The sequence below is a fragment of the Aspergillus costaricaensis genome (assembly GCF_003184835.1).
Source record: "Aspergillus costaricaensis CBS 115574 unplaced genomic scaffold BO79scaffold_9, whole genome shotgun sequence".
Lineage (NCBI taxonomy): Eukaryota > Fungi > Ascomycota > Eurotiomycetes > Eurotiales > Aspergillaceae > Aspergillus > Aspergillus costaricensis.
In genome coordinates this window covers 868,472-880,144 of record NW_020291809.1, presented here as the reverse complement: position 1 = coordinate 880,144, position 11,673 = coordinate 868,472, and the positions used below count along the sequence as shown (strand labels likewise).

The 11,673-nt window shown below is 50.8% G+C and overlaps 3 protein-coding genes across 3 annotated transcripts; all 3 read left to right on the top strand.

The window, feature by feature from the left end:
* Positions 1–2,023: 2,023 nt before the first annotated feature.
* Positions 2,024–4,767, top strand: ugp1 (UTP glucose-1-phosphate uridylyltransferase; the record flags this gene model as incomplete). Its single annotated transcript, XM_025680856.1, has 2 exons — positions 2,024–2,140; positions 2,959–4,767. The coding sequence occupies 2 exons, from the start codon at positions 2,024–2,026 to the stop codon at positions 4,420–4,422; spliced, it is 1,581 nt and encodes a 526-aa protein (XP_025541800.1). The 3' UTR covers positions 4,423–4,767.
* A 594-nt stretch (positions 4,768–5,361) lies between these two features.
* Positions 5,362–7,785, top strand: BO79DRAFT_191829 (Zn(II)2Cys6 transcription factor; the record flags this gene model as incomplete). The annotated part of the gene is made up of 5 exons (XM_025680855.1): positions 5,362–5,538; positions 5,614–6,213; positions 6,330–6,658; positions 6,718–7,062; positions 7,149–7,785. 5 exons carry the CDS (start codon positions 5,362–5,364, stop codon positions 7,783–7,785), a joined length of 2,088 nt encoding a protein of 695 aa, XP_025541799.1.
* Positions 7,786–7,998: 213 nt separating this feature from the next.
* Positions 7,999–10,907, top strand: BO79DRAFT_286363 (C6 transcription factor; the record flags this gene model as incomplete). Its single annotated transcript, XM_025688462.1, has 3 exons — positions 7,999–8,789; positions 8,907–9,619; positions 9,680–10,907. Exons 1-3 carry the CDS (start codon positions 8,253–8,255, stop codon positions 10,905–10,907), a joined length of 2,478 nt encoding a protein of 825 aa, XP_025541798.1. The 5' UTR covers positions 7,999–8,252.
* Between the last annotated feature and the right edge of the window lie 766 nt (positions 10,908–11,673).

Sequence of the window (11,673 nt, the reverse complement as noted above, 5' to 3'; positions counted from 1 at the left end):
TAAGTCAGTTAGTTTCACTTCAAGATTTCCATTCTTGTAGGGTCTAGTAGGGTGGTATGTATATGTAGGTTGGTAGTAAGTAGATTGGGTGGCAAGAATGACACGAAATAGCTGCATGGCATAATGACAGCGGTTCGTTGGGGTGGATCAATGGGAATTCCATGGTAATGGAATCTCTGTTGCTGTCTGAACGTTATTAGTTATACTTTCAATGTACTTCCGTAGCTACTTAGGGCATGACTGCTTTTGCAGGAGGAATTGTGATGTGTATTATCGGTGGTATTATTATTATTGTTATTATTCTTATCCTCAGGCCGAAAAAGAGGGGCACTTGCAGGGTGGGTTTCTGATAGTTTCATACCTGATGCTTTACTACTGTACCTACTAGTTACTTATGATCTATCTGTGTTGAGTAGAATGCTTGATCTCTCTCCCGTTCATTCGGCGTAATGATATTCTCCAGCTATTGTTTCAGGAGGTGTTGCTTGTTAATCTCCAACATTAAGAGGGGCAAAGACAACTGCGGTGACGAGGACAAAGTGGGGCAGGCATGAAATAGTATTAATTGAACCCTGAAAAAAAGGGGGCACTGACGGGGGGAGGGAGGAGGGAGGTCTAGAAGGGAAAGGGAAAGGGAGATATTCCAACTGTCAGATGATGAGCTGCGTTGCGATCGGCCCGGGTTGGCATGTTGCTATGCAGGTAATCAATGCAGCAAGTTTACCCTACCTACCCCTCTTCCATATTTTATGAGGGTTTGGCTGTAAGTTGTTGGGTATACAGAAGGAAAGAAGAAGAGGGGAAAGGAATTATGATTTTTTTCTGTGTGGGATTATGACCATGGTTTAGAATCTGATTCACACCCGGTTATCGAAAAAGGGAGAGAGGACGACAGAAAGAGAGTGATGAGAGAGGATCAAAGGTCTCAGATATCAAGTAATTCATTTCAACTTGCTGGCCAGACGGCGGATTCCGGGTCCAAAAAGCTGCTAAGAATAACTTACTGGCTGGCCTACCAAGGAAATAAATATTTCTTCGGGGTGGGAATGTTGGGCTGCCCACCCACCAACCCCTCCCGACTTCATTTCGTCTTGTACCGTAATTTCTCCCCTGGTTGGGCCTGCTTGCCACCAAATGTTTGTGGTTATGACGCTGTATGAAACGGTACCTGACGCAGCCCCTGCTGGGTTGGATACTCCCCACTTTTTATTTTTCTGGTTTATTTTTCCTAGAAAGGCAGATGGGATGGATTTCAATCGTCATCGTATTATTATTTATCATTATGATTTAGGTGTCCAATCTTTCCCTCATCCATCTGTTTCCCCCCCCTCCCTCTAAAAGTCTAGAATAATTTTAAAAATAAAAGTAATAATAGTAGTTATCTAGTACGGAGTAGTGGGTAATTAATTAAATATATCTTGGGAGGGACCCCCGTCGCGCTGTTGCTTATCATCTTGCTGGCTTCTTCTCTGGCTTCTCTTTTTCTTCTCTTCTCTCCCCCATTCTCCATCCAATCCCTCTCTCTAGTATCTCTCCTCAATTGCTTCTTCCTTCTCTCTCCCCCCCCTCCACCTTCCCCTCCATCACCTTCTCTCTACCACAACTCTACTTACTGCTGCTCCCATCGTGCCTGGTATGTGTACTATCCTCTTCTGCTTCCCCTCTGATCCATTGTTTGCCTTCCGCTGTCGCACCAATGGCCTGTCGCCGAAGCGTTGCCCATGACCGAAACGATCGTCACTCGCTTGGACGTGGCAATTGGCATACACACGTACCCCTCATTCCGAGCTCGCTCCCTCTCCCCCCCAGCCAGCATTTAGAATTGTCCTGCTGGCCAATTCCACTCTTCCTTCCCCCTATTTCTTTCCCATTGACTTCCCGAGCTGCTCCCATTCTTTCAAGCTCTCTGACACCTCGCTAACCTTTCTTCCCGTCTCAAGTGAGCAGTGACTAGCTTCCCGCCGTCGCATCCCGTGTTTACATCCTTACACCTACCCTCCTACAACCACTCCTCCTTCATACAATGGCTTCCAAGGCTTTGCCCAGTCACCTCAGAGCTCCCGCGAGCGACTCCGCGAGTGCTGCCTCCTTCGGCAAGCACCACGGAAAGTCCCAGTCTCACATGGTAAGTTTTGTCGCTGTGTGATGTTTCCTTGTTGCACCGTTGTCCGTGGTCCACCCTGTCGCTCGCGCCTTCTACGAACGGCTTCCAGCCTGCCAGGAGGAGCTGGAGGATGGCAAGAGGGAAGAGCGCGATTGCTCTAGGCAGATCGGATCTCAAGATTCAACTGGTCCTTCGCGCTCTTCTCTTCTCCATCTCTCTGCCTCTCGTTTTGCTGCAGCTACCATTATAATATGGACGAGAATTATCCTTATATTATCGTTGGGCTGGGTGTATCGATGGCAATCAGCCATGTGATACGTCATGTCGCCGATATACATAATCCAGAAGGGGCAATATGCCTAGTGATTCTCATTCTTTCTATTTGCATACCGATAGCTCTGCAGGATGGAGTTGAATCAAGATTCCATACATGCATGTCTCTCGTTACCCCACCAGCGTCTTTCGCGTTCTTCTCAATGTTTGTGTTCTATGACCGACTACTGAGCATTTCTGCCGCTGCCTTTGATCCCCCGCGTGTCTTCGTTCCGGTGATTGCAGGCGTGCTTTTTATGTTTTTCTACTTGTTAAGTGTCCTGCCCCATCAAGTTCTGTCATGGGGCTGTGATTCTGTCTTTGTCCCTCCTGGCTTGGGCATTGCTGCGTACCCACCTTACGTTTTTGGGGTGGTCTGCCAGTTTTATATCTGGCAGGATGCATTTCATTCCATATATACGTGGGTGACAGACAGGGTCCATGTGCAGAGGTCACCGTGGATACAGCGGCTACGGGACATTGCAACTGCAACTGCAATTGTTTGGTTATTGTATATTCTAACTTCCGTCTTTACAAAACAGGCCTTCGAGAATGCCTCCACTAGCGTGGCTGCCTCTCAGATGCGCAATGCCCTGAACGCCCTCGCCGAGACCGTCCCCGATGCCGCGGAGCGCAAGCGCTTCGAGGCCGAGATGGACAACTTCTTCGCCCTCTTCCGCAGATTCCTCAACGACAAGGCCAAGGGCAACGAGGTCAACTGGGACCGCATCGCCCCTCCCCAGCCCTCTCAGGTCGTCAACTACAATGATCTCGGCAGCGAGGCCTCCGTTGAGTTCCTGAACAAGCTGGCTGTTGTCAAGCTCAACGGTGGTCTGGGTACCTCCATGGGCTGTGTCGGCCCCAAGTCCGTCATTGAGGTCCGCGAGGGCATGTCCTTCTTGGATCTGTCCGTCCGCCAGATCGAGCACCTCAACCGCACCTTCAACGTCAATGTGCCCTTCGTCCTGATGAACTCCTTCAACACCGACCAGGACACCCAGTCGATCATCAAGAAGTACCAGGGCCACAACGTTGACATCATCACCTTCAACCAGTCCCGTTACCCCCGTATCATCAAGGACTCTCTGCTCCCCGCCCCCAAGTCCTTCGACGCCCCCCTGCAGGACTGGTACCCTCCCGGTCACGGTGACGTTTTCGAGTCCCTGTACAACTCCGGTACCCTGGACAAGCTCCTCGAGCGTGGTGTCGAGTACATCTTCCTGTCCAACGCCGACAACCTGGGTGCTGTCGTCGATCTCCGCATTCTTCAGCACATGGTTGACACCCAGGCTGAGTACATCATGGAGTTGACCGACAAGACCAAGGCTGACGTCAAGGGTGGTACCATCATTGACTATGAGGGCAAGGCTCGTCTGCTCGAAATTGCTCAGGTCCCCAAGGAGCACGTCAACGAGTTCAAGTCCATCAAGAAGTTCAAGTACTTCAACACCAACAACATCTGGATGAGCCTCCGTGCCATCAAGCGTGTGGTGGAGGAGAACGAGCTGGAGATGGAGATCATCGCCAACGAGAAGTCCATCCCTGCTGACAAGAAGGGTGAGGCCGACCAGGCCATCTACCAGCTGGAGACCGCCGTTGGTGCTGCCATCCGTCACTTCAAGAATGGACATGGTGTCAACGTCCCCCGTCGCCGCTTCCTGCCCGTCAAGACCTGCTCCGACCTGATGCTGGTCAAGTCTGACCTGTACCGCCTGGAGCACGGTCAGCTTGTCATGGACCCCAACCGCTTCGGTGGTGTCCCCGTCATCAAGCTCGGTTCCGACTTCAAGAAGGTCTCTGACTTCCAGAAGCACATCCCCAGCATCCCTCGCATTGTCGAGCTGGACCACCTCACTATCACCGGTGCCGTCAACCTGGGCCGCAACGTGCAGCTCAAGGGAACTGTCATCATTGTGGCCACGGAAGGCAGCACCATTGACATCCCTCCGGGTTCCGTGCTTGAGAACTGCGTTGTGCAGGGATCCCTGCGCATCCTGGAACACTAGATTGGTGCATCCATGGGCGGCCGCTTAATTCCTACTTCCGAAAAAGGTCGTCGTTGCCCCTTTGTCTCATCTGGGATGATACCGAGGCACGAATTGGCTAGGTGGGCTTGATAGAATTTCTGTTTGAGCGGAGTCACTTGTCTTCTTCTTCGCCGAGGCCATTTATTCTGGTCGTTTAGTGTTCTTTAATTGGAAGCATTCTGCGCCCTCTTCTCTCTCCTGGATGCCGGAATGCTGGGTCAAAAAGGGTTTCTCAGGAGGAAAAAAGCTGCAGAGTGTGGGGGCCAGCGTTTAGCTAGGAGATATCACCGTACGTAATGTCCAATTCATATTATTCACCTTTGGATCTTGTATCATATGAAATTTGCATGAGTCGTAGGAGTAGTACATGTTGATTGTCATGCGTGCTGGAATATCACGTGCAAATGGCTCTCTGTATCCGCCGGAACGGGCTTCCGCTGCCTTGTTTCTGTGCCATCTATTGTCCCCTGCAACTTGCTTCGGCGGAAATCTAGCTACATGTTGGCTTCTCACTGGGTTGGCTTGTTTCAGTCGCGATCGTCGCAGCTGCAACGTTCATAGTTTTCCTTTCTGATGGCCGTCCATCATGATGGCTGCGGTCCCGGCCGCCGTCCAAGGCCTCGCCCCGTGTTCTACAACTGCTCGGACATGGTTTCCTGACGCCTCTAACGTAGGTGGTGTCCGTTTAATCTACGTCATAAGAAGGTAAATAATTTGCAGAATAACAATGGTAAGGGGGCATGTGCCTGCTCGACGGGCCTTTTCTCCCCTGTCCTCCAACTATATTGGTTCGCCACTCCGTGTCGTGGGTGTTTGGCCATACAGACTCTTTCTATCTAATCATCCCCACCCCCACACGCCCTCTCAGGGGAAACACTTAATGACGTTCCACTGCTTTTGTCTCTTTGAACATGCAACATGACTGAATTCGGCAGTCAACAACACCGTCAGCTGGCGCCAGGTCCGTCGCCTACCAAGTCGGACAAATTTCAACCGGGTGATAGCCCCCCTGGGGATAGCTTTCGGACCGCTTCGGATGTCTCGAAGAAACGCGTGTCCATGGCTTGCTTGGCTTGTAAGAAGTCCAAACGGAAGGTAGGTCTTTCTTACGAACAAAGTGGGTGAAAGGGGCGAGCAGCCGTCTGGCATTGTATCTAATCCCCTTGACAGTGCTCTGGAACAGCACCATGTGACAACTGTCGTGCGTTTAACCGACAGTGCATATTCGATGAGACGCTCGACCAGCGTCGAAGAGTAGCAGCAAAGCGTACGGCTGATGAGCTGAGCTATCACCGAGATATGCTGAACGATCTCTTGAAGGTGATGCGTGCAGAAGATCAGTCACATGCTCTGAAACTACTGGAATTCATCCGGAAGGATGCCACGGCCGAAGAGATTCGTACGTATATCGACGATACTCTCGGCCGGATAGAGGGATGCAGCAAGGTGAGTGACGCGGCGGGAAGGCAGCCACAGCAGGTTAGACGGGTGATCGATGTCGAAGGAGCTGGGCCGTCGTTTCGTCCCAAGGTTATGGATATCCATTACTTATGCAACGAAGTCCCTCACAGGGTCCCCGCAGAGCCCTGGACCACCGTAACCGGCGATGCTGATCTCGTCTCTCATCTCGTGTCTCTCTACTTCACCTGGGACTATCCCTTTCATGCCTTTCTCGACCGCGACGTCTTCCTCAAGCATATGCGGAAGGGTAACACCAATTCGGAGTTTTGCAGTCCATTCCTTGTGAACGCTCTGCTTACCAACGCTTGCGTAGGTCTTCTTATCTCTTGTCCATGAATCTATCACATCTGTCATCCAACCGGGTGTGTATACTGGTCTTCTTCAGTGGAGGGTCTTTGGAATGTCAGCTAAATGTCGGTTTACAGCACTTTTCAGATTACTCGGAAGCCTATGTCGAACCCGGGGATATCATGACCAAAGGGGCCGATTTCCTCGCGGAAGCGGAGCGTTTGAGAGAGGAAGGGCCTATGAAGCTGAGTCTGGCTAATTTGCAAGGCACGCTGTTGTTGCATGAAAGATATGCAATATCGGGTGAAGATGATCTCGGATATCGTATGCTTCATCAAGCCATTTGGACCGGCGAATCTCTAGGTCTCATAGGCCCAAGGAAATTCAGCTTGAATCCGGGACAGATCTCAGATGATATGGATATTTCGATCAAGCGGACGGCTTGGGGTTTGTTTCACATTGACACGTGAGCTAGCCAAACCTGCTATGTCTCAGGGATGAAGCCACTGACAGCAATCCCGACAGTGTTGTGCATGCCGATTTTCTGCGGCCCAGCCTTATTGACAAGGTCAACCTCGAACGGCCCAATCGGTATAGCGCCGAAGACTCGAGTTTGTGGTACCCTTACCCCTCTCATCGATCTGCTCGGCCGTCCTACTTGAGCCACTACTTTAACGAGTCATGCAACCTGTGTGAAATTGCACGAGACGTATCACAGCGGCTCTTTGGAATCGACGCCAATGCTGCTTCTGCCGAGCACCTCCGTCAGATCCAGGAAACCCTGTATGAAAGGCTGCGTGGCTGGTATAGTAAGCTGCCGGATATCTTCGATCCGTATCATAGGCCACCACCGTACATCATATTGCTGAGGTAAGGACTCTACATACGTCTTTTGCCCCTGTGGATTTTCAGATGTTCTGTGGCAGCTACAGATAATGGCAAGGTGCTGATAGGAGCAGAATGCGCTACCATACGTTGGTGATCAACATCTTCACCTTCAGGACTGAGCGAACCAGGAATACTCCCGACTCCGAGGCACCAAAAACACCCGAGAGCCCACCGGGACTAAGCCCCCTGCCCAAATACAATACCGTAGGCATCGTACAATCTGCAGCGCGCGCAATAGCTGCCCTGACGGTTCTCCACCGACGAGACTATGGCATCAGTCGTGCTCATCATTTTGCCATGTATGCAATCAACCTGGCACTCTTCACGTTGCTGGAGTCTGGGACGTTCGATGTCTTAGACTCTGACTTTCTTGCGCTTGCCAGCTCTTTCTCCAATATTGCCAGTCGGTCGCCGTTGGGACGGTCTCTCCTCCACATCTTCCGGCAGGCTGTTCATGCCAAAGGGCAAGGCAGGCGGCTGCGAGAGTCGAATGCGGTCTCGGATGATCTCAAGGCGATGTTTGACGAAGAATCTACGTCGGCATCCCGGTGGGATGAGTATGCCGCAGGATTACAAAAGCTGGAGATGGACGAACGCTACCGCGGAGTCTGGGATGGGGAGTTCAGTCTTTCCGACATGCTCGATCGATATGAGAGTCTGAGCTTGGGCAAAGATGAAATTGCGCCTGAGCGGCTGCGCTGTTGATGGGGGTCGCTGCTCACATCCCCAGCTCGAATTCGGAGATTGATTTTGTTCCTTTTCACATGGCAATTACGAGGCGTACCGCGACATCTTACTTTTTCGTTTATGCTTTTTCTTTTTGGGCTTCCGTGGACCAGCTATGATTTCCGCGGGAGAGAGACGCTCGGGCATACGCTGTGTTGCGAGCAAATAATTTCCTATAGTACATCAACGAGAGTTGACTTATCGCATGAACTCCCGCTTTCCCCTACCTTTGGTCCGTGGAAAGTTTGTTACTCAGTGGTTTCAACTTTACGTTTACCTTTATTGTGCAGCAATTGGAAGAGGACAAGCTTCAGGTCAATGACGTCACAACAGGTGACTCGCGACCTTCGCCCTGATTTTGTGGCTGCTGAACCAACTTCTCAGCGACTTCTGTTCCTCTCCATCTCCCTGATGTATCGCGCTTTTGTTTTCACCTCTGATTCGCGATGGAAGACGCGCCTGGATCATATCCCTTCGGCGTCGCTAACGCCGACGATACCCCCCTCCAAATTGATCCCGAGAATCCTGCCGTGAGGGGCATCAACGAGTGGCCATGGGGTTCGATGAGCCCCGGGTTACCCCCTGCGGCCTTTCGCCCCTATTCTCTGCCCCAGTTCATGGACCGACCGGGCCCCTACCCCTATCAATCGTCATCGTCATCATCCCGTGAAGTCTCGGGCTCTGCTGCCAAAGTGGCTATTCCCCGCACGACCAGCTCAAGTAGCCAGTCACAACGCCGGCGGTCGGCGAGAGCCTGCGAGCCATGTCGACAGCGGAAGATTAAGTGTGATGGGAACAAGCCAGTGTGTCGACAGTGCATCGATCACAATGTCAGCTGCTTCTTCGTGGATGTCAAGCGGGTCCGTGATCAGAAACAGCTCGGGATTTTGGGCAAGAAGGTGGAACAATATGAGCATCTGCTGCAGGATCTGGAGAAGGAAGTCGATGAGAATGTGGCCAGACGCATTCGTAAAGTTCTTAGGGTAAGTCGCGGTGCCTATCTGTCTGGCCTATACATTGCCAGTATTCCTTAGTCCTTCCTTAGCATATGCGGTCGCGTGATGTAGGATTCTATCTAACTGTAATGGGCGATCTGAAAGGGCGCCGATATAACATCTCCTCCCGACGATGACGGCGACTCCGACTCTGGGACCTCGTCCATTGGTTCGCTAGAGGCACTCGACTTAGTTGAGGAAGACTTGAACCGCAGCGAGAAAACGGTGGCTACGGGCTTCTATGGGAAGAATTCTGAAGTCGCTTGGATGCAGAGACTCGAGGATGAACCTGAAAATCGAAATCGGATAAAGGAGGATTCGGTCGATATGGAGGACGGGGTGGGAGGTGGGCACGCAACGTCATCGCAGCAAAAGCAGGAGACAGCGATGGCCGCATTGAGTTATTACCTCGATGATATCGGTGTTCCTTTGCTCGACTCAGTTGATCCCTACGCACTGCCCCCGAAGGACATAGCCAATCACTTTTTCACTGCGTTTATGGACTCGGTCCATCCGTCATTCAATGTCGTCCGGAAGACGGCCTTTGTGTCCCAGTATCGACAGTTCTTCAGCCAGCCGGCCCAGCCTCCGCAGCGTTGGTTGGCCATTCTGAACATGATATTCGCAATTGGATGTCGGTTTACCAAAGCGACGAGTGGCCGAACAGACGGCCGCGATTATGATGATCTGGTGTATTTGAACCGGGCACGCAAACTGACTCTCAGCGAGAAGGTCATCTTTGAGCATGCGGATCTTCAGCAAATCCAGGTCGAATTTTTGGTGGCCCTATATTTAGTCAGCATGTGTCAAATCAATAGGTAAGTGTGGCCCAGGTAGGAGAGTTTGTTAATCACTTGCTGAAACTAGTTCTACTGCAGGGCATTCAAATTCTCCAGTATGGCCTTCCGATCTGCTGTATCCCTCGGAATCAACTTGCGCTTCGTCGACGATCGCACACAGTATCCCGCCAAAGAGGCTCGCATTCGACTGTGGTGGTCGATATTTCTCCTGGAGCATCTCCTCACTGCCATCACCGGACGGGTCTCTTGCGTGGGCGAAAACCTGAGCGCCACGCCACTGCCGCTTCCGTACGAAGAGGAGGCGTTCGGTAGACCAGACGTCCTTCCTCTTCTCCAAGACTCCTCCCTGCGCATGACTCGTTTGAAGCTGACTCTGCTGCAGTCGGAAGAGGAATCACGCGCCGATGTAAGCTGGCTTCCGTCCTGCGAGCCCAGCCCATCGCTATACTTCCACTGCATTGTGGATCTAGCCACCATCACCCAGTCCATCATCAACAAGGTATACAGTATCCAAGGCCTCCGAGAGCGCTCCAGCCAAGTAGAGCAGCGAATCCGCAGATTCAGCAGCATTCTAGATATGTGGCTCAGCAAGGTTCCCGAAGCCTATCGTTTTACCTCCGGGGGCGGCGACCAGCTGGACCTACCCAAGGAGCGTAGCGCTCCGTGGATGCGAGAACGCATATCCCTAGCCATGAGTTACTACAGTGCCCGTATCACCCTTTGCCGTCCGTGCCTCACACATACTGGACTCGGGCCGGGCGTCACATCCCCGGACCCAGCAGTTCCGCCGTCTGCACGACAAGGCTCGCGTCGCAACTCCCGCAGTCGCGTGCACTTCAACACTTCCATGGCATTGACATGTGTCCGCTCAGCTCGGTCCCTTCTCTGCTGTCTCCCCCCCAAACCGGACATCGCTTGGCTGACTACTATGACCCCTTGGTGGTGCATTCTGCATTACATCATGCAAGCAACAACAGCCATCCTTCTCCATCTATCCAGCCTCCCCTCCAGATCTGACGACGACCCTATGCAGCAACTCGCCGCTGATGTTGAAACCACGGCACGAGAGACCAAAAAGTCTCTGCGCTGGCTCCATCACATGGCCTACAAGTACCCCGCCGCCCGACGTGCCTTCCGCCAATGCAATAGTATTGTACGACGGATTGCCCCAAGCTTAGGCATTGATATCAGTGACGTACCCTGCGGCAAAGACTTACCTACTGAGGACGATGCGTATTTTTTACGAGATATTAACGATACTCCGAAATCCCACGATACAGTCATGGATTTTGAACGGCATCATTAGTTATAAAACTGTTTTTTTTTTTCTTTTTCTTTCCCCTTCCCTTTCCCTTCTTCTTTTGGCACTTTTTGAATCTTGAGCTTTGACCTGTGCACGGCGTCTTCGGGCTTATACCCACATCCCGGCGGTCTTTACCTTGATTCTAAGCTTCTAGGATACGATACGATACCACCTATTTGTCGTCGTCGTTCGTCGTGCCCATTTCCATTTTAAGTTAAGAGCTCTTATGCTTGTGATGATGTGACATGATATGATTCATAATGTGTTGATTCGTTCTGTTTAAATTGGCAAAAATTACATGTATTACTAATGTCTAGCTATCTATATTAAGTAGATCAAAATTGATAATGTTTATTATAATGATTATAAAATGTGTGTTTCTTGACTACGTGTCTCACTTATTTTCTAACATAGTAAAAATCTCTCATCCATAAGCAAGCCAAATAAGACAGACAGACAGAACCATAGTCCAAAACAATACCAAGAAATGAGAACGATTCAAGATCCCTTGACTAAACATGTGAATTTATAAACTAGACCACATGTAGTGTAGTAGTCCAAGGTACATATTGTATGATACATGAATCAGTGGATTAAGAGTTTTGGGATGAACTCTATTATATTTGGGATGGTATGGCATGGTATTCTGGCATGTGATTGTGTAGGTGGGTGGTTAGGTAATCGAGTATACTGTAAGATATGAAACTTAGATAAGTTTTGAATATTGATAGATTCGTATAGATAATGGTAGACTGTATCAAAGGTTGAG